Source organism: Pongo pygmaeus, chromosome 1 (assembly GCF_028885625.2).
Source record: "Pongo pygmaeus isolate AG05252 chromosome 1, NHGRI_mPonPyg2-v2.0_pri, whole genome shotgun sequence".
Lineage (NCBI taxonomy): Eukaryota > Metazoa > Chordata > Mammalia > Primates > Hominidae > Pongo > Pongo pygmaeus.
Genome location: NC_072373.2, coordinates 121358317 through 121380035, shown reverse-complemented (window position 1 = coordinate 121380035; position 21719 = coordinate 121358317). Strand labels below are relative to the sequence as shown.

The 21719-nt window shown below is 36.8% G+C and overlaps 1 protein-coding gene across 2 annotated transcripts in view; it reads right to left on the bottom strand.

Moving 5' to 3' along the window:
- Positions 1–21719, bottom strand: part of LOC129012667 (mitochondrial adenyl nucleotide antiporter SLC25A24-like) — a 75872-nt gene that overhangs the window by 5743 nt on the left and 48410 nt on the right. For both annotated transcript variants that reach the window (XM_054448588.1, XM_054448591.1), the window contains 2 exons: positions 18668–18820; positions 1612–1719 (listed from right to left, as the gene is read on the bottom strand). In XM_054448588.1, coding sequence (XP_054304563.1) covers positions 1612–1719; positions 18668–18820 — 261 coding nt within the window. The remainder of the gene's footprint in view (positions 1–1611; positions 1720–18667; positions 18821–21719) is intronic.

The following is a 21719-nucleotide window of genomic DNA, read 5'->3' as shown; positions in this document are numbered from 1 at the left end:
CTTTTGTTTTATGGACTTCTCTGCAGAACTAGACACTTTAGGTAGTCCCATTTTTAAAACTCTATCGTCTCCAGGGCAGTGCACTCTCCTCTTACCCAAGTAAATCTTTTCTGTCTGCTTCACTGGCATGTTTTTCTCCTCTCACTCCCTAAATTAAGGCCTTCTCAAAAGTCTTCTTCTCAGCATTTTTTAAAACATTACTTTTTTCATAGGCAATCTCCTGGCCTCAAATAACACCTCTCTCAGGTGACACACCAACACTTGAAATCTTAAGTCTCAGTATCACATTTGCAATGGCCTACTGAAAATCGTAACTTGGTGATCCTATCAACAGCTCCATTTAAATATGCGTAAATCTGAACTCATCACCTCTCTTGAGTCTGGCTCACTTCCTCCCGTTCTCTACCTGTTTTCAAGATGTAACTCAGATGCAACTCTCCTAAACACTCAGACACAGGACCCAAATAGAACTTTGCCCTCTTCCTTTCCCCTGCTTTCCACTTTTCGAGTTGACAGTTCTCAAGACAGCTCTATCATGAGTTAATTTCCCCTAGTCACTATCCTATTTCGAACTCTTATTATCAGTTCCCTGAATGATGGTAGTATCTTGCGTCTGGTCTTCCCATCTTTCTAGTGTTTTTCACTGTGTTGCCCAGGCTGGAGTACAATGGTGCAATCACGGTTCACTGCAACCTTCACCTCCTGACAGAGGAGTGATCCTCCCACCTCAGCCTTCTGAGTAGCTGGTGCTACAGGCACACTCCATCACACCTGGCTAATTTTTGTATTTTTTATAGAGATGAGGTTTCACCATGTTGCCCAGGCTGGTCTCGAACTCCTGGGCTCACACAGTCCACCTGCCTCACCCTCACAAAGTGCTGGGATTACAGGCATAAGCCACCACACCCAGCCTCTATTCATGTCTTTCATGAGATCCCCAGCTTGAAATAATTTCTCCCCTTCTCAATTTCCATAGCACTTTATATTGATCTTTCTATAATTTATAATTTTTATTTTAGATTATTATTGATGTGCATGTTTTATTTCCCCTTCTAGACTACAAGCTACATGGCCAAAAATCCCTGTATGACTCTTCTTTGGATCCTGCATAGCATCTAGCAAAATACCTTAAACTTAGTAGGTGTACAATACAAATTTACCCACTGAATGAATAAGTGATTCTATCAATCAATCAATCAATCAATCAACAAAATTTTTTATCTTCTTGGTTCATATACAATAATACCTGTGTCCTAAACAACAACAACAAAATCTACTGAGGCTAACTGACTTTTTTTTTTTTTTTTTTTACAGATATGCACCACCATGCCCGGCTAATTTTTGTGTTTTTAGTAGAGATGGGGTTTCACCATGTTGCCCAGGCTGGTCTCAAACTCCTGAATCAGGTGATCCACCCACCTTGGCCTCCCAAAGTGCTGGGATTATAGGCGTGAGCTACAGTGCCTGACCGCCAACTCACTCTTGATATGAGATTTTAATCCTATGGCTATAAAGCTACATATTGTACAAAATACTTATCTGAGATTCATTTATGAAAAGTTATAATTTGCATTAAAAGTATGACTTTAGTTAAAATTTTGTAATACATACCTCCATGGGGTAAATACAGGTCTGGGCAGTTACACCAGCCAATGAGCCAGATATAAATCTTTCAAGAATTCCTAAATGAACACCATCAAAACTAAGCAATTTCTTATACTGTATAAAAATATTGAAATGTATAATATTAGTGAAACAAGATATACATTGTTTCTATATTTATAACATTAATTAGTAGTATAAAATTATATTTAAAAGTATACTAGATACCCAATATTAGCACAACCTAGTAGAATTCCTTTCATTTTTATGCAATTGATTATCTAAGATAATAAGTAAAGCCCTTTCATTTAGTCTCTTCCTTTTTTTGTAGAATAAGTTGACAATATTAAATCACTTTATGCATATTTATGAATGTGCTATTTCATAAGAGGCATATAAATGACACAAATGAGACAGAGATCATATCTTTTACCTCTTTTCAGCACCACACTTTACATATAGAAGGCACTCAATATTGTTCGATTGCTGGATAGTCAAGAATAGTAACTTAATGTGAGAGGCTTTTTATTTTTATTTTTACAAGAAATGCTTTACTCCTTAGCCTAAGTAATAGCTAGTATATCACAAGAACACATGTGGAAAAAAAGAGAATGTAAATCTAACCCTTTAGATCAGGCTTCACAGGAACTAAAGTCAACTTTCATGGAGATTAAAACTGGAAAACCATTTAGAATCCAAGATAGCTCTAGTAAGCACATTCTTTATAATGAATAGTAGATATAGTATTCCTTTTATTCATTTATATTTCTTCCTTTTAGTAACAGGGCTGACTCAGCTACAGATTACATTTCCTTTTTCTCCTTCTTAGATAGGTTATGTGGCTAAGTGTCTAATTTTGGCTAATGAGCTATGAGGGGAAGTTGCATATACAAATTCTGAGACATCACCTTAAAGACACTTGTCTTTCCTCTACCTAGGAAATGGCAAAGACAGGTACAACCTTTGAAGCCAATTGTATTGAAAATGGCAGAGCTGTAATGTTAACCCTGTATCACTCGCCTCTATCTTATTGAAGTTACTGTATTTTGGAATCTCTTTGTTACGATAGCTTAGAATAAACCCTAACAAGTATAGAAATTTGTTCCTGGATATAGGGTGCTGCCATAACTGAAACCTAAAATATGTGGCACTTGTTTTATTGTTAGGACAGGACACAGATATTACAGGCTAAGAAGGTGATGACCTTTTTGATGTTTTATGGAAATGCTTGACTGAAATGCCTCCTGTGATAACTTTGAAGGTAGACTGTGAGCCTGAAGTTCTAGGAAAACTCATTGTAAAATCTCAGAATGTTGTTAGTGTTGTTTGCTCCTTGCTGCTTTAAGGAAGATCTATGAGACAATGCTAAAGCATTGCTCTAATTTATGCCTCAAGGCCTTCTCCAAAGCCACTTTACAAGCAGAAGTGGGAGGAATAGAGCTCTGCTAAGGGAGCTTTCTTTGCCTGGATTGAGAGTCAAGAAACATGGCACTTCAGATTTGAAAGGCACCTGCTTCTGTATCCCAACAGAAGAAAATAAGATTATACTAAAGAGCTTGGCTATCTGCAAAAATCAGATGATACTAAAGAGCTTGGCTATCTGCAAAAATCAGATGTTGCTATAATAGTCTCAAAGATCACTGATCACAGATCACTGTAACAGACATAATACTAATAGACTCTTGCAGGACAAGTCCTTTGATGACCTTGACAACCAAGCGCTTCCCTTTCTTGCTTGTAGTTCTCAAGAATAACTGTAGAATGTGCTGGAAATGCAACATCCTGAGATAGGGGAAACTGGCCAGACTAGCCTGGGCTCAGTCACCAAGCCTCCTAAAACAGGATATTCTACAGCACTAGCCCACATGCCAAGTTGCCGCTGAGTATAAAACCCAGAGCTGAGTGCCTTTCAGAGTCTCTCAGCTGCAGTGTAACATGGGACACATGTAGACAAGACTCCATCCACCCTGGATGGACTTCCTGAGCTTTGGGGGACTGGCTTGCCATGAATTCTACGCTACTGTTGGCCCTTGCTGCCTATCTATGAGTAATAAAGTTCCTTTGCTTAACTTATTGTGTGAGTGTTCTGTCTCACCAGAACCATGCAAGTGGTAGGGTAAACAATGCACAGTGAACCTGCTTCACAACCCTGAGACAAGGCATTGGAGGTGATGCTAGAACATACTGGTAGGGGACTGAGGATGTGAGAAGGGAATAGTGAAAGCTGATAAAGTATGTGTTACTAAGCAAGCTGCCATGATATGCAACTGGGTCTTAATCTTGTTAAGAACTTCTGGGAAATAATGTAGACCATAGACTTCAGAATTATCCTACCCAAGTGAACAAGGGCATTAGGGTATTTATCTACTAATGCCCATCACTTATTAGTGAAGGCTGCTCCCAGGGGCCTTCATTCCCTATCATTTCCAGCCTGCCATTTCCAGAAACAGAAAAGGCTCCAGAGGCCAGAGGAAGGCCCTAGGCAAATAGATTTTAGATGCTGGAAGGTAAAAGTCAGGTCACCTTTCACTGATATGGTAAAGCTCAAGGATACATAGGTGAGCACTTATATATATGATATTTTACTGCATAGTAGTAACAGTGAATGGGGTAATGATAGCAAACAAAAAGAGAGAAGAACAAAGCAACTGAAAGTTCAGATTACTCAGGGATAAAAGCTCATGTTACCCACCAAACAAAAAACTAGCCAAAGTTCTGGCCAAATGAGATAACAAATATCAAGTACAGCTTTGAGAACAGTTACAATAGTATTGGTTATAATTCCCTCCTGTTGGGTAGAGGAAACAGCATATGAGAAGGACCTGAAATAAAAAGGAGCACAGTGTACTAGAATAAGTGAAAAAAAAGCCAGTTTGGCTGCAAAGAAGAATGAAACTGAAGAAGAGGGCAGAGGCCAAGTCATTTTGCATCTTGCTAGTTAAAATAAGGATTTTAGATGTTGCAATTAAGAGAAATGAGTGACCACTGGAGGGTTTTAAGGTAGAGAGATGACATAACCAGATTTATCTTTTTAAGAGACTACTCTGGTAGCAGTGTGAAAAATGGATTGGAGATATGAAGATACCAGTTGGGAATCTATGGCAGTAGTCCAGGCAAAAGATGACTGGCCAGCAATACTGATTAAGAGATAAGAAATAATAGATTTCTGCATGTGTTAGCAAGATGGTGGAATAAAAGGTCTCAACATTAGTCCCCCACAAAAACAATGTTTAAACTACCTACCGATGAAAATAGCTTTGAGAGAGCTCCAGAGTACAATAAAGGAGCTGCAACAACCCAATGGAGCACAAAGCTGAGACTGACCACAAAGGAAAGCACAAGAAGCATTTTACCTTTGTCACCCTAGCTCTCAATCCTGTCCAGCTCTGCACCAAGAGAGATCTCCTAGGTCATAAATGCCCTCTGCACCAAGAGAGATCTCCTAGATCATAACTGCCCTCTGGTGGGAGGAAACAAGAGCAGAAAGACCCCAGCAGCCTTCACCACCAACGACTACCACAGCCTTTGCCAGTGTTGCCCTCAGCTGACAGCTGACTGAAGTACACACTTCTGTGCCCCACAACCAGAAAGTGCTGCCACTGTGCCCTGTCCAGGCCAGAGCCATGTACTATCCAGCACCTCCACACACGTACCCCCAGACCCCAGCTCTGCAACTGTTCCACTCATGCCTGCATTCCAAACATTAGCACCACCACTGCCCCACACATACTTGTGCCTCAGACTCTGATAACACACAGACAGTTTGGGTGTTCTATACTCCAGATCTAGGCACCACTGCCACTCTGTGTGTCCCGGACAATGGCACCACCACCACTATGAGTACCCTTGTATCCCAGACCCTAGTACAAAGAGGGATCCTCTCAACCACAACTTCTCCCCGTGAGTGAAAAGGAGAGAAGGGCATGCCAGCAGCCTTCACCACAGAGGACCTAATCAGCCCTCACTGTCACCGCAGGCACCTTTAACCTTGGTCGCCAGGGACCACTGCAGTCTTTGCTGATGTGGACCTAAGCTGATGGAGATGCCTGCAGTCTATGCTGCTATACTTCCCCTTTAACCAGAGCTGCCACACTCCAGCCATCCACACCCTCACACCCACCTGCAGGTGATGGTTTTCCCCCACCAAAGCCAGTCTGTAAAGCCTAGAAAAAGTAACTCTTCCTTCAAATGTTTAAATGCAAACACAAAGTTACAAAGAACACAGGAAAAAATCATGGAAACTTTTCATCACCAAAAGAATATAATAATTTTCTAGTAACTGGACCCAAAGAAATGGAGATCTACAAATTGCCTGACAAATAACCCAAAGTAATTGTTTTAAAGAATTTCAGCAAGCTAGAGAAACATATGTCAACCTGAAGACAGGTCATTTGAAATTATCCAGAAGAGAAAAAAGAAAAAAGAATGAAAAAATAAATTTTATGGAATTTATGGGACACCATCAAGCAAATCAATATATGCATTATGGAAGTTCCAGAAGGAGAAGAGAGATAAAAGGGGAGAAGAGAGATAAAAGGGAAGCAGAGAGCTTATTTAAAGAAACAATGGCTGAAAACTTGCCAAATCTTGAAAGGGAAATGGACATCCAGGTTCATGAAACTCAAAGATTCCCCAAACAGGATCAACCCAAATAGGAATACACTAAGACACTTTATGATCAAATTAAATTGCCAAGGTGAAAAACAAAGAGAATTCTGAAAGCAGTAAAAGAAAAGTGACTCATCATATATAAGGTGACCCTTATAAAACTATTAGTTAATTTCTCAGCTAAAAGATGTATAACAGCAGAGTGTGGAATGATACAGTCAAAGCACTAAAGAAGAAAAACTCTGCCAACCAATAATACTATACATGGAAAAATTACACTTTAAAATGAAAGAGAGACAAAATATTTCCCAGGCAAACAAAAACTGAGGGAGTTTGTCAACACTATACCTGTTGTACATAAATGCTTAAGAGAATTCCTCAAATTGAAAAGAAAATATGCCAAACAGCAATGCAAAAACATGTATAACAATAAATCTCACCGGGAAAGGTAAATACATAGACAAATATGTATTAATGTAACATTGTAATAGGGATGCACAAATTACTTTAAGTGTAATATGAAAGTTAAAATATAAAAATTTGTTAGCAAAATAAACTATCAACCAATCAACAATGGATCAACAGAGTAAACAAACAACCTACAGAATGGGAAAAAATTTTTGCAAACTACGCATCTGACAAAGGTCTAATATCCAGCATCTATAAGGAACTAAACAAATTTACAAGAAAAAAAAAACCAAACAACCCCATAAAAAAGTGGGCAAAGGACATGAACAGATACTTCTCAAAAGAAGATATACATGTGGCCAACAAGCATATGAAAAAAAAAACTCAACATTATTCATCACTAGAGAAATGATCAAAACACAATGAGATACCATCTCACACCAGTCAGAATGACTATTATTAAAAAGTCAAAAAATAACAGATGCTGGCAAGATTGTAGAGAAAAAGGAACACTTATACACTGTGGGTAGGAGTGTAAAGTAGCTCAAGCATTGTGGAAGACAGTGTGGTGATTCCTCAAGACCTAAAGATAGAAATGCCATTTGACCCAGCAATCCCATTACTGGGTATATACCTAAGGGAATATAAATCATTCTGTTATGAAGACACATGCACACATATGTTCATGGCAGCACTATTCACAATAGTAAAGACATGGAATCAACCTAAATCCCCATCAATGATAGACTGGATAAACAAAATGTGGTACATATACACCCTGGAATACTATGCAGCCATAAAAAAGAATGAGATCATGTCCTTTTCAGGAACATGGATGGAGGTGGAGGACATTATCCTTAGGAAACTAATGTAGGAACAGAAAACCAAATACTACATGTTCTCACTTATAAGTGGGAGCTAAATGATGAGAACACATGGAAACATAGAGGGGAACCACACACACTGAGGCCTATTAGAAGGTAGAAGGGAGGCGGGAGAGAATCAGAAAAAATAACTAATGGACACCAGGCTTAATACCTGGGTGATGAAATAATCTGCACAACAAGCCCCCATGACACACATTTACCTATGTAACAAACCTGCACATGTGCCCCTGAAGGTAAATGTTCAAAAAAAATAAAAAATAAAAACTTTTTAAAAATTAAAAAAGTTGTTAATGAATATACAATACAAAAAGTATCAAACTCTGATTATAAGAACACAGAATGAGAGAGAGAAGTAAAGTGTAGAGTTTTTGTATGTGACTGAAGTTAAGTTGTATCAACTTAAAATAGATTATTACAATTACAAATATTTTATGCGTCTCAAAGTAACCACAAAAGAAAAACTCTGATACACAAAAGATAAAGTGAAAAGAATTAAAGCAAATCATTGCAAAAAAAAATCATAAAATAACCAAGAAAGACAGGAAAAGAAGAAAACAACTGCAAAACAGACAGAAAACAATTAACAAGATGGCAATAGTAAGTTTTTACCTATTAATAATCACTTTAAAGGTAAATGCATTAAACTCACCAATCAAGAAACATACAGTGGCTGAATGGATACAAGAGACCCACTTTATATATATACATATGTTGGGTTTCTTTTCTCTTATTTTTGAGATAAGGTCATCTTCCTCTGTCATCCAGGCTGGAGTGCAATGGTATGATCATAGTTCACGGCAGCCTCAAACTCCTGGGCTCAAGTGATCCTCTTCCCTCAGCCTCCCGAGTAGCTAAGACTACAGGAAGGGCTATTTTTTTTCTTTTTGTAGAGATGGGGGTCTCGCTATGTTGTCCAGGATGGTCTTGAACTCCTGGCCTCAAGTGACCCTCCTGCCTCAGTCTCCAAAAGCACTGAGATTACAGGTATGAGCCACCGTGCCTGACCTCACTTTATATTTAAAGACACATATGGAGTGAAAGTGAAGGGATAGAAAAAGTTCATGCAAAAGCAACCAAAAGAAAGCATACATGGCTATACTTAGACAAAATAGACATCTCCAGAGACAAAGAATGACACAATATAATGATAAAAGGAGTGACTGAGCAGGAAGATATAACAAATATAAATACATGCGCACCCAACATCAGAGTTCCTAAATATATAAAGTAAATATTGACAAAACCGAAGGGAAAGATAGCAACACAATAATAGTAGGGAACTTTAATACCCCACTTTCAGTCATGGATAGAACCCCCAGACAGAATATCAATAAAGAAACAGGTGACTTAAACAACAAATAAACCGAATGGACCTAACAACCATATACAGAACTTACCACCCAACAGCAGCAGCAGAATACTCATTCTTGTCAAGCATACATGAAACATTCTCCAGTACAGACCACATGTTAGGTCACAAAACAAGTCTTAACAAATTTAAGAAAACTAAATTCATTCCAAGTATCTTTTATGACCACAATGGAATAACACTGGAAAATAATAAGCAACAAGAAAATGAAAAAATTCACAATATATGCATATTAATCAACATACTCTTGAACAACTAATAAATTGTTTCAAAACCAATTTAAACTCCAATTTCTTTCTTTTTTTTTTTCTTTGAGATGGATTTTCGCTCTTGTCGCCCAGGCTGGAATGTAGTGGCGTGATCTTGGCTCACGGCACCTCCACCTCCAGGGTTCAAGCGATTCTCCTGCCTCAGCCTCCCACGTAGCTGGGATCAGGCACCCGCCACCATGCCCGGCTAATTTTTTGTATTTTTAGTAGGGACGGGATTTCGCCATGTTGGATAGGCTGATCTCAAACTCCTGACCTCAGGTGATCTGCCCGCCTCGGCCTCCCAAAGTGCTGGGATTGTAGGCATGAGCCACTGTGACTGGCCAAACCCCAGTTTCTAAAAGGAAACCAAAAGAGAATTTTAAACATATCTTGAAAAAAAAAAAAAACTACAAGATATCAAACCTTACAGGATGCAGCAAAAGTAGTACTAAGAGGGAATTTTATAGCAATACATGCCTGGATGCCTGGATTAAAAAAAAAAAAAGATCTCAAGTAAGCAACCTAATATGAAGAAACTAGCAAAAGAAAAACAAACTAATCCCAAAATTAACATAAAGAAGGAACTCATAGAGATTAGAGAGTAGAAATAAATCAAATAGAGAATAGAAAGGCAATAAAAGAAGTCAATAAAGCTGAGTTGCTGTTGTTGTAGTTGTTGGTTTTTTGTTTGTTTGTTTTTGAAGATAAACAAAACTGACAAAACCATAGCTAGACTAAGGAAAAAAAGAGAGAAGCCTTAAATAACCAAAATTATAAATATGCCAGGCTTGGTGGCTCACGCCTGTACTCCTAGCACTTTGGGAGGCCAAGGTGGGCGGATCACCTGAGGTCAGGAGTTCAAGACCAGCCTGGCCAACATGGTGAAACCCCATCTCTATTAAAAATACAAAAAGTTAGCCAGGCATGGGGGCGGGCACCTGTAATCCCAGCTACTCCAGAGGCTGAGGCAGGAGAATTGCTTGAACTCATGAGGCGGAGGTTGCAGTGAGCCAAGACCGTGCCATTGCACTCCAGCCTGGGTGACAGAGCGAGACTCCATCTCAAAAAAAAAAAAAAAAAATAGTGGCCAGGCGCGGTGGCTCATGCCTGTAATCCCAGCACTTTGGTAGGCTGAGGCGGGCGGATCACGAGATCAGGAGATCGAGACCATCCTGGCTAACACAGTGAAACCCGGTCTCTACTAAAAATACAAAAAAATTAGCCGAGCATGGTAGCATGAGCCTGTAGTCCCAGCTACACGGGAGGCTGATGGAGGAGAATCACTTGAACTCAGGAGGCAGAGATTGCGGTGAGCCGAGATGGTGCCACCGCACTCCAGCCTGGGTGACAGAGCGAGACTCCGTCTCACAAAAATAATAAAAATAAAAATAAAATAAAATTAGAAATAAAAAGGAGCATTATGTTACAAAAATAAGGTTTATAAGAGACTGATAAGGATTATAAGAATTATATGCCAACAGATTGAATAACTTGAGAGAAACTGATATATTCCTAGGAAAATACAATCTACCAAAACTGAATGAAGAAGAAATAGAAAGCCTGAACATACCAATAACAAAAAGGAGATTGAATCAGTGATCAAAAACTTCCCAACAAAGAAAAGCCAAGGGCCAGATGACTTCATGGACAACTTCTACCAAACATTCAAACAATTAATACCAATCCTTCTCAAACACTTCCAAAAAGTGGAAGAAGAGGGAACACTCCCAAATTTATTTTATGAGGACAGCATCATGCTGATTCTAAACCAGACAAAGATAACACAAAAAAAGAAAACTACAGGCCAATATCCCTAATGAACACAGATACAAAAATCCTTCATAAAGTATTAGCGAACTGAATTCAATAGCACATTGAGAGGATCACACACTATGACCAAGTGGGATTTATCCCTGGGATGCAAAGATGGTTCAGTATACTCAAATCAATCAATGTGATACAACACAATAACAAAATGAAAGAAAAAAAACCACATAATCATCTCAATAGATGCAGAAAGAGCATTATTTAACATTCATTTATAATTAAAATGCTCAGCAAAATAGGCATAGATGGAACTTACCTCAACACAATAAAGTCCATATATTAAAAGTCCACAGCTAACATCATAATAAATGGGAAAAAAATGAAAGCTTTCCCTCTAACATCCAGTATAAGGCAAGGATGCCCACTCTTACTACTTCAACAAAGTACTGAAATCCTAGTTGAAGCAATTAGGCAAGAAAAAGAAAAGACATAACTAAAGAAAGAAGTAAAATTATCTCTGTTTTTGATGACGTGGTCATATATATAGAAAATTTTAAAGACTCATCTCTCCAAAAATGTTGTAATAAACCAATTCAGTAAATTTTCAGGATAGAAAAATCACCATACAAAATTCACTAGTGTTTCTGTACACCAACAATAAACTATCTGGAAAGGAAATTAAGAAAATAATAATCTTTAATCTTTTTTGCCATTCACAATAGCACAAAAGATTAAAATATGTAGGAACAAACTTAAAGAGGTTAAAGACTTGTACACTGAAAATTATAAAACATTGATGAAGGAAATTAAAGAAGACACAGATAAATAGAAAAACATCCATGTCCAACGATTGAAAGAATTAACATTGTTCAAATGTCTATACTACCCAAAGCTATCTACAGATTCAATGCAATCCCCAAAAATTCCAATGTTATTCCTGCCACAGAAATTAAAAAAAATCCTAAAATTCACATTAAACCACAAAAGACCCTGAATAGACAAATCAGTCTTAATCAAGAGGAACAAAGCTGGGAACAAAACCACTTTCCAGTTTCAAAACATACTAATTATAAAGCTATAATAACCAAAGGAGGATGGTAATAAAGACAGACAGCTAGACCAATGGAACAGAAGAGAAAGCCTAGAAATAAACCCATTTATCTACAGTCCTTTGATAAGATGCCAAGCACATGGAATGGGGAAAAGATAGTCTCTTCAATAAACAGTGTTGGAAAAATTGGATATTCACATGTAGAAGAAAGAGACCCTTATGTCACACCATATACAAAAACCAACTAAAAATGGATTAAAAACTTAAACATCAGGCCTAAAACAATACAACTACTAGAAGAAAACATAGGGGAGAAGCTTCTTGACATTCATCTGGGCGATGATTTTTCAGATATGATACCAAAGCATAGGTAGCAAAAGCAAAAATAAACAAGAGCAATTACATCAAACTAAATATCTTCTGCATAGCAAAGGAAATAACTGGCAGAGTGAAAAGGCATCCTACAGAATGGGAGAAAATATTTGCCAATCATATTTCTGATAAGAGTTTAGTATGCAAAATAGATAAGGAACTCACGCAACTCAATAGCAAAAGAAACAAACTGATTGTAAAATAAACAAAGAACTTGAGTAGACGTTTCTTCAAAGAAGACATACAGATGGCCAACAGGTATATGCAAAGCTGCTTAACATCACTGATAATCAGGGAAATGCAAGCCAAAACCACAGAGAAATCACCTCATACCTTTTAGAAGGACTACTATCAGAAAGACAGAAGATAACAAGTGCTGACAAAAAAAAAATGTGAATTAAAAAAAGAATTCTTATACACTCATGATGGGATATAAATTGCTATATCCATATAGAGAACAATATGTAGGTTCCTCAAAAAATTAAAAACAGAACTACCTGATGATCCAGCAATCACACTTCTGGGTGTATATCCAAAGGAAATGAAATCAGTATTTCAAAGGGATAATTGCACTCCCATGTTCATTTCAGCATTATTCACAATAGCCAAGATATGGAGGCAACCTAAATGCCCATTGATTAATAAATGGTTAAAGAAAATGTGGTATATAATGGAATACTACAACGGAATACATACAACCCATATGATGGACTATTATTTAGTCTTTAAAAAGAAGTAAATCCTGCCACTTACAACAGGGATGAACCTGGAGGACATTACGCTAAGTGAAGTAAACCAGATACAGAAAGACAAATCCTATACAATCTTACTTATATGTGGGATCTAAAATAGTCAAACTCATAGAAGCAGAAAGTAGAATGGTGATTGCAAGGACCTGGGAGGAGGGAGAAATTGGGAGATGTTGGTCAAAGGGTACAAAGTTTGTTATTCAAAGTGAATCAATTCTGGAGATTTAATGTGCAACATTGTGAATATGGCTAACAATAATGTATTGTACACTTGAAATTTGCTAAGAGAATAGAACTTAAAGGTTCTCATCACACATTTCCAAAAAGAAGCTGGTAACTATGTGAAATGATGGGTATGTTAATTAGCTTGATTTTGATGATTCCCTCACAATGTATAGGTATATCAAATCATCAAGTTGTATATCTTAAATATACTATTTTTAATTGTCAGTTATACATCAATAAAGCTGTAAGGGTAAAGAACAGGCAAAAAAAGATATAAGAAATAATAATAAAAATAAATAAATAAAAGAAATAATAGCATCCCTTGATGCCAAAGAATTAGGTAGTATTTTTTTAAGCTAAAAGTTTACAAGGAAATTTCTTACCCTTAATGGTGACATTTCTAAAATGTTTTGTGTGAAGAAAAGAGTTAATATAGCAGGACTAAAACTGCTATCTTTAGAAAAGACTGCCTGCAAAGTTGGCCCTTGGCTGGTATTTGGTAACTTAGATTTGGGAAGGGTCCCCATCATTCCCTGATAAGAATGGCTCGCTGTGCCTAAACTTTTTATGCAAGCAATATTACTTGAGCTGAATATCTGCTTTCCTTGTAGGTGTCTGAAATATTGGAACATGCCATGCAGAGGGTACTTATGTGAGCAACCCCAGTGAAACCTTGGGCACTAAGTCTCTAATGGGATAGACATTTCGTGTGTTATTATAACTAATTGCTGGAGGATTTAAGCATGTGGCATGTGACTCTACAGGACACTTGAAAGTTTACATCTGGTTTCCTTTGGTCTTCACCCTATGCACCTTTTCTCTTTGGCAATTTTGCTTTGTATCCTTTCACTGTAATGAATTATAGCCACAAGTGTGACTATACACTGAGTCCTGTGAGTATTCCTAGCAAATCACTGAACCTGGGGGTGGTTTTGCAGACCCTGACAGTCTAAAATATCTGTTAATTTTTTAGACATTCTAACCATTTTTCCAGCTTAACACATGACAGTTGACATTCACATTTGCCACACATTTCCATGGGTTATGTTTTATGTACAATTCCATGCATGCCAGTATAAGGCCCTCTTTTCTCTCCTAGTTCCAAGTAAGTAAAAGGGCCCATTATGTTAAAAATATAGTCTTGCCTATTACAAAAATAGAAATGTGCATAAATGCTTGTGTCAGATATTGTTCTAGGCACTTTATATACATGTTAATTCTTTTAATTCCCACAACAACCCTAATCATTATTTCTTCTATTTTAAGTTAAGGAACATGTAAGAAAACTGAAGCACACAGAGGTTAAGAAGCTTGCCGTATTTTGCATAGCTAGCAAGTGGTAGAGCTAGGATTAACTTAGAAAGCCTGGTTCCAGTGCCAGACCTTAAGTACTACCCTATAAAATCTCCCTTTTGAGTAAATCACTCATAAACTTTGGTATTTAACTACTATTAATCATAATTTACAACAAATCTCAGTTAACCACTTTAAGCCACACTGACATGTCCTACCAGTCTGATTGAGAACCTGTACTCTAACATATTATTAGAAACATTGTCCCAAGGTAGGAGAACTGGGACCAAGGACAGGATTCTAACTCTGACTGTATTGCCAACTAAATGTGTAACTTCAAGTAATTTATCCTCTCTTGCCTCAGCTTTTACATCTATAAAATGATGACACTAGGCTCTTAGTAACACTCAACGATGTGCTGTCACTATTCTGGGAATGATGCTATGGTCCCTATTCTAAACAAGCATACTATTTTTCCGGAAGACATTGTTTAAAACACAGGTTTTAAAGGAGAGGACACAAACTGGTTAAGTGGCAGAGGCTGCTAGTGGTATCCCAAGAATCAATCTTCCTTTTTTCCTAAGAAACAAAAATTTACAGTTGTACCTATTGTTTCCCAGCTAAAGACTATATAGTTAGATTCCTTTTCAACTAGATGTGTTCATGTGTCCAAGTTTTGGTTAATAATATATAAGCATAAGTATTGTACGTCACTTTGGGGAAGTGTCCTGCATGGAATGGGACATGCCCTTCTTTGCTTCTTCCCCTAGTTGTTGCCTGAAACTTAGATGTCATTGCTGGAGTTCCAGCTTAGAATCATGGAGACAAGGATCATACCCTACAGAGGGTAGACAGTGAGCTGGTTGCAGGTGAGTTTCTTTTCACCTTCAAGGCACTTCCATACCAGTCCTAAATTCCCTATCCCTAGACTTTGTGAGAAAGAAAGAAATTTCTATCTTATTTAAGTCACTATTGTTTGGGGTTTTCTGTCACATGCATCTAAACCTAATTCTAGTTTACTTAAGTGGTACAGGCAATAAATATACTAGGGCAGAAAGAGCAGACACCAAAATAGGTTACTTCTCAGGAAGGGAAAGACTTTAGTTCTTGAAATAACTTAGATATGTAAGAAGGAGAAAAAGGGTAACTCAATTAGAAAGAAAGTGTGAGCAAAATCAAGGAGACAGGAAAAGCACAACTTGTTAAGGTATAACAAAAAGATTCTTTTACTTGAAAAGCAATATTTGTCAAGCAGCAGTACTGGACATGTTAAGTAGGGATAAATTATGGAAAGTTTTAATGCTGGGATAAGAACTTTATAGAGGGTCCAAGAAGTAAAATACAATCTCTATTACAACTTAAAATATTACAACTTATTTTACCTGACCCCACACAACACTCCTCTCATGATAAGGTGCTCTGCTATGGGTTAAGGAAAAAACCTGAGTCCTCAAGAAAAATCTAGGGAAGTGGAAAGTGGGTTAACCAGAGAAGGTAGGCCTTCTAGACAGTAAGGAAACAAATGAGATTATATTAATAAATAAAATTGGGCAGGAGCAACTTCTGTTTTTTGCATCTTATGCGGCATTTCTTTCATTCTCTTTTTCCCCATAAGGTGGCGTGCCCTTGGAAAGCTATCAGGAATCAGGATGGGTCCAAAGGGAGCAGAAGTATGAAATGGGCTACTTCAGTCTGACTCTAGTCAAGTCTGGCACTAAATAGAGAAAAGGGTGTCCTTTGTTGCAGATTTTTGATCCACTCCAGCTCATCAGGGTTGAAGACAAGAAAGAAATTTGAAGCCAAAGTCCTGTTAGTAATAAACAGTACATTTATCTGGAGTGTCCTGTATGCCACCTGTGTATCACCATAAATAGTGAGGATGACATACTGATGATTTAGGGTCCAGGCCATTTTTTTCCATCTGTGCCTTACCTCACAAATAACAACACACATATTCCTAGTAATAATCATGAATACACAAACTGGTATGCTTCTTTTAAACTTTGCAACATAGTTTTCTTTTTCTTTTTTTTTTTTTTTTAAAGAAACAGGGTCTCACTCTGTCACCCAGGATGGATTGCAGCTGCACAATTACAGCCCACTGCAGCCTCAAACTCCTAGGTCCAAGCAATCCTCCCACCTCAGCCTCCCAAGTAGCTGGGAATACAGGAGTGTGCCTCCACATCTGGCTAATTTTATTTTTATTTTTATTTTTTGTAGAGACAAGATCTCACTATGTTGCCTAGGCTGGTCTCGAATTCCTGGGCCCAAGTGATCCTCTCACCTCAGCCTCCCAAAGTGCTGGGATTGTAGATGTGAGCCAATGTGCCCGGCCTAAATTGATATTTGCATTTAGATAAACACTTCTTAAATTTCAACATCTAGTTTTGATAGAATGTAAGGTCTAGAAGGCCAAAGACAGTGTCTATCTTGCTCTTTCATGTATTCCCAGACATAAGACCCAGCTAGCACATGGTAGGCACACAATAAATATTTAAATCTATGAAACTGCCAGAGTTCAAAACCTATTGAAAACAAGATTTTATAGATCTACATACTGCCTGATATCACTTTAAATTCATGACTACCGACTTCAACTGTACCTTCGCTGCCAGAAATCTTATTTTGTTTCCTCAATCCATGTGCTCTCCCACTCTCCTAGAAGACTATTTCATACCTTCTGTTTCTTCAAACATCCAACATGCCCTTGCTTCCCATTTCATGGAAGAAATTGAAGCACTAGGAAAAATGCTTCCACAAACCTGCTACAACTGTGTCCACATAGTAGCACTTCTCCTATAACTATGGATAAAATGCTTCACCAAGGCCAAACCCTTCCATGAGCATTAGCTCCCATCTCCTCTCACTCACTCAAAGATTTAAGGACAATCCCCTACCAACACACCCCTCCTTTCCTGTATTATCACTTGTACCCCCTCTGGTGGATTATTCCCCTAAGCATACAAACATCGCTTCTTCAATTTCTAGAAAAACATTCTCTTAATCCCATACCTCCTCCAGTTACCACTGCATTTCCCTTCTTCTCTTCACAGCAAAACTCCTTGAAAGAGTTGTCAATTTCTATCCTCTGTTTTCCCTATAGCCATTGTCACCACCTGGCATATCACATATTTCACTTCTTTAGTTATTGTCTCCCCCTACCTATATTCTAATACAAATCTGAAAAAGGAAGTCAGGTTTTTGTTTGTTTGTTTGGTTAGTTGGTTGGTTGGCTGGTTTCCTGTTTTATTTGCTATGACATTTCCATCACCTAGAAGAGAATCTGAACACATTAGGTACTCAAGAAAAATTAGTTAATAAAAGAAATACTTGCTGAATGAGTAAGCCAATCCCCATTTAAGTAAGAGATGTATGTTTTTAAGATGTGCATGCATTACAAAATATTAAAGAATGCATCATTCTTTAATATTTTCTTAAAATGTTGAGGTTCTGGTGACCTTATAAACAAGAGTCTACAAAATAAGCACTTTAATGCTATATGCTATAAAAATGTTTAAAGAAAGGAGAATTACTACAAGATTTTACAGTGAAGATGGAAAACTTGAGAGACACACAGAGCACTCTTGGACTCTTATGTGACACTAATATTTTATAATATTTGAAAATAGACATATCTCATCTAAAAGTGAATAATCTAAATGAGCTTAATAAATTTTAAAATTAAATGCATTTTTTCATCTCTTCATCACTTGACTAAATTAAGATGTTGATCCTCTATTCATTAACAAATGAACTGAAATTTCTGTAAAATTTTCAAATTTTTCAAAGAAAAAATCAATGATGAAATGTTTTGTGAAGACTTTCTGAACTGTGACGTTGAAATTAAAAGATCTACTAATAGATATCAGTTATGATAATATAGAGTAATTCATGGAACTTCTCTTGTAAACAATAGTAATATGAAAACACAAAAAATCAAATGAGAATACACAAAGTCATTAATATTTACATTGAAATCTACTGCTTGTGCACACTTGTTTTCTCTTTCATGAGAGTCTGAATTTTTGAAAATTAAATTTAAAATCTGATTTTTGTTCAAAATTCTACAGACAAAAATGTTTTACCTGTTCATAGGCCCCAACCTTGAGTGCCGTCTCTGGTGCAATTTTTAAAACATTTACACCATTTCCTCGCCAAAGGGAAAAAATTCCTCCTTCTTTCACCAACTGCTCAAGGCCACTAATCAATCTCATTTTCTTTGACTTTAAACTATGAACCTATAAATAAATAGCACATTTATTTACTTTTCAATTCATTTTACTGGCTTTATGGCATTGGTATTGCTATTGCTAATAAAAAATAAATATATGCATAAATTCATGATTTTCAAGATATTTTTAATTTTCCCTCAGAGACATCTAAAACTGATATATTAATATTTCTTGTCCTGAAATACATACTTTAATTAATCTAACACACCAAAGAAAAAAGGACAACTTAAAAAAATGGAAATAACTTAATTACCAGAGAATTTTAGCATAAACAAGATGCGTTGATGGTACAAATATATTACAAGATTATTAAAGAGTGCATTGAAATATGCAATGAGAAAAGGATAAATGAAAATACATCAAACTTTCAACAGTGGATAGTCCTGGGTGGCAAGGTGTTATGGGTTAATATGTGTCTCCCAAAATTCATATGTTGAAGTCCTAACCCTCATTCCCTCAGAATGTGACCTAGAGATAGGGTCTTTAACAAGTTAAAGTGACATCATTAGGGTGTGCCCTACTCTGACTGGCATCCTTATGAAAGGCAATTTGGACACTGAGACATGACACACACAGAGAGGAAACAATGTGAAGAGACAGAGAAGACCGCCTTCTGCAAGCCAAGGAAAGAGACCTGGAACAGATTATTCTTCACACCCCTCAAAAGGAACCAACCCTACCGACACCTTGATTTTTGACTTCTAGCCTCCAGAACCAAGACAATAAGTTTCTGTTATTTGAGCCAGTCAGTTTACGGAACTTTGTTGTAGCATCCCTAACAACCTCATACATGAGGAGTACAGGTCATTTTAACGTCTTCCTTTATCCTTTTCTGTGTTTTCCCATTTTTCTAGTGTGTTATCTTACAATAAGAAAAAATGCTATTTTTAAGAAAGTATAGTTAAAACATTAATAAAATGCCCTCCTGTCTATAAAGTAAGAGAAAAATCATAGGAGAACAAAGCAAAATGAACATTCTCTTCTGTGGGTAGAATAAATTTAGAAAACAATTTACTAAAATATTTACAGCCTTAAAAATGTTCATATCATTACTTAAACTAGGAATTTTTTAAACAAGTAATCTTAAATAGGAAAAAGATTAATAAATAATGGTGTTCATCATAAAATTATGAATAATTGCTTTAAAAAAAGGATGATTAAAAACCACCTACGTGTCTATGGATCAGAAAAAGTGATTAAAGTATCAAAAATTCCAACCCAGGGCTCTCTGAATGTAAAGTCTCTGCTCATGAATCATATTAAATTACCTCTGACCACAACACATATGTCTTCCTCTATTTCACAGAATTCTTTTCCAGTTATGTGAAGCTCACACAATAATACCTCTATCAATAGAGTGGACAAGTTTTAATGAACCCATTTCACTATCAAATATAAGGGTAAATGAAAGCTATGAGACCCAATCCAGAACAGCATAAAAGGGCAGCGACTCCTTCCTGCTTTCCATTCCTTCCTTTGCTTCTCATTATAGTACTCTCCTCACCCACTTCTAACTCACTTGTATCTGTCATCTTCCCTCCTCTTTTTTCCCCTATTTTCCTTTTCTTTTTTATGTTTCTGTCTCCCATCCTCTTCCTACTCTTCTCTATCCACCTCCCTTACCCCTTTCTCTTTTTTCATTCTTTTCAGGTCTCCCTATTTGCCCCCTCCCTAATCCACTGACTCATTTCCATCCCCTCAGAAAACTGAGTACCCTTACCCTGTGTCCTTACAATAGCCATAAATATAATTTTCTATCTTGCATACGGTGATTATGTGCAATTAATTGACAATTATTGTTTTCAATATTATCATCACCATCACGTAGATATGTTGTTTGTGTCTCTGTAAGGTCCTGGAGTATAAGAAATATGCTTTTTCATCTTTGTATTTCTAGCACCTAGCATATGATGGGCGCACGACAAATACATTGTCTTTATTTTTCCTCTTGGTCCCATTCCCGTGTTTCTCATCTCCCTACATGTCTCCATCTCTGTGTAGCACTGTATCATGTCTGTATCTTTCTCCTTTAAATTTCATTATTTAATTTTCTGACAGGCCCAGTTACTGAGGAATCTGTTTTATATTTCCACCTGCAACACAGAATTTTCAACTCCTGCTCTTACCTAAGGACTGACTGAACTGAGTCACCTATCTGAAAAGAATATAGACCACAGATGGAATCAAACATGCGGAAGGATGATGGGTTATGTGTCTTACCATCTAATGCCATTCAAAGTAATTCAGATAAACTGAATTAAAGGTTTATCTCCATGGGATGCATTAACCAGAATCTCACTCTATATTTATGTAAGAAATATTAGGCATGGGGGGAATAGTATTTACTCCCCTTGGTGCTCCCACAGTACTATGTGTATCATCTGTCTGGGTAGATAGCACTTATATCACATTTTATTATTACCTATCTAACTAACTATTGTCCAAGAAAGCTTGTAAATTCTCTAAGGACAAAAACTATGTCTAACATTTTCCTATAGTCCCTAATGCCTATTAAAGCAGCTAGTACATAATTGGCCCTAAATAAATATATGTGGAATTAATGAAGTCTTTTCCCCTGCAAAACCTATCCTTCTAACAACCTATATTTTCCATAAATGATATATTTATATAAGTTTAATTCCTAATTAAGATAAATCATTTTTTAGAATGAGGCAAAAGTATAAACTAAATAGTTCTTAAACATGTGACACTAAAGTTATTACACAATTAATTCACATTGTATAATAACTGTTCATAATGCATTACTAAAATGTCACCAACATTACCAAAAAGCAAAAGATAGTAAAACACCCACATATGTAAATTTAATTTGAAATTTAAGTTAATTAGGTTGTGGATGATTAATTTTTATATCCTTGCAGAGAAAGTATTCAGCAAATATCAA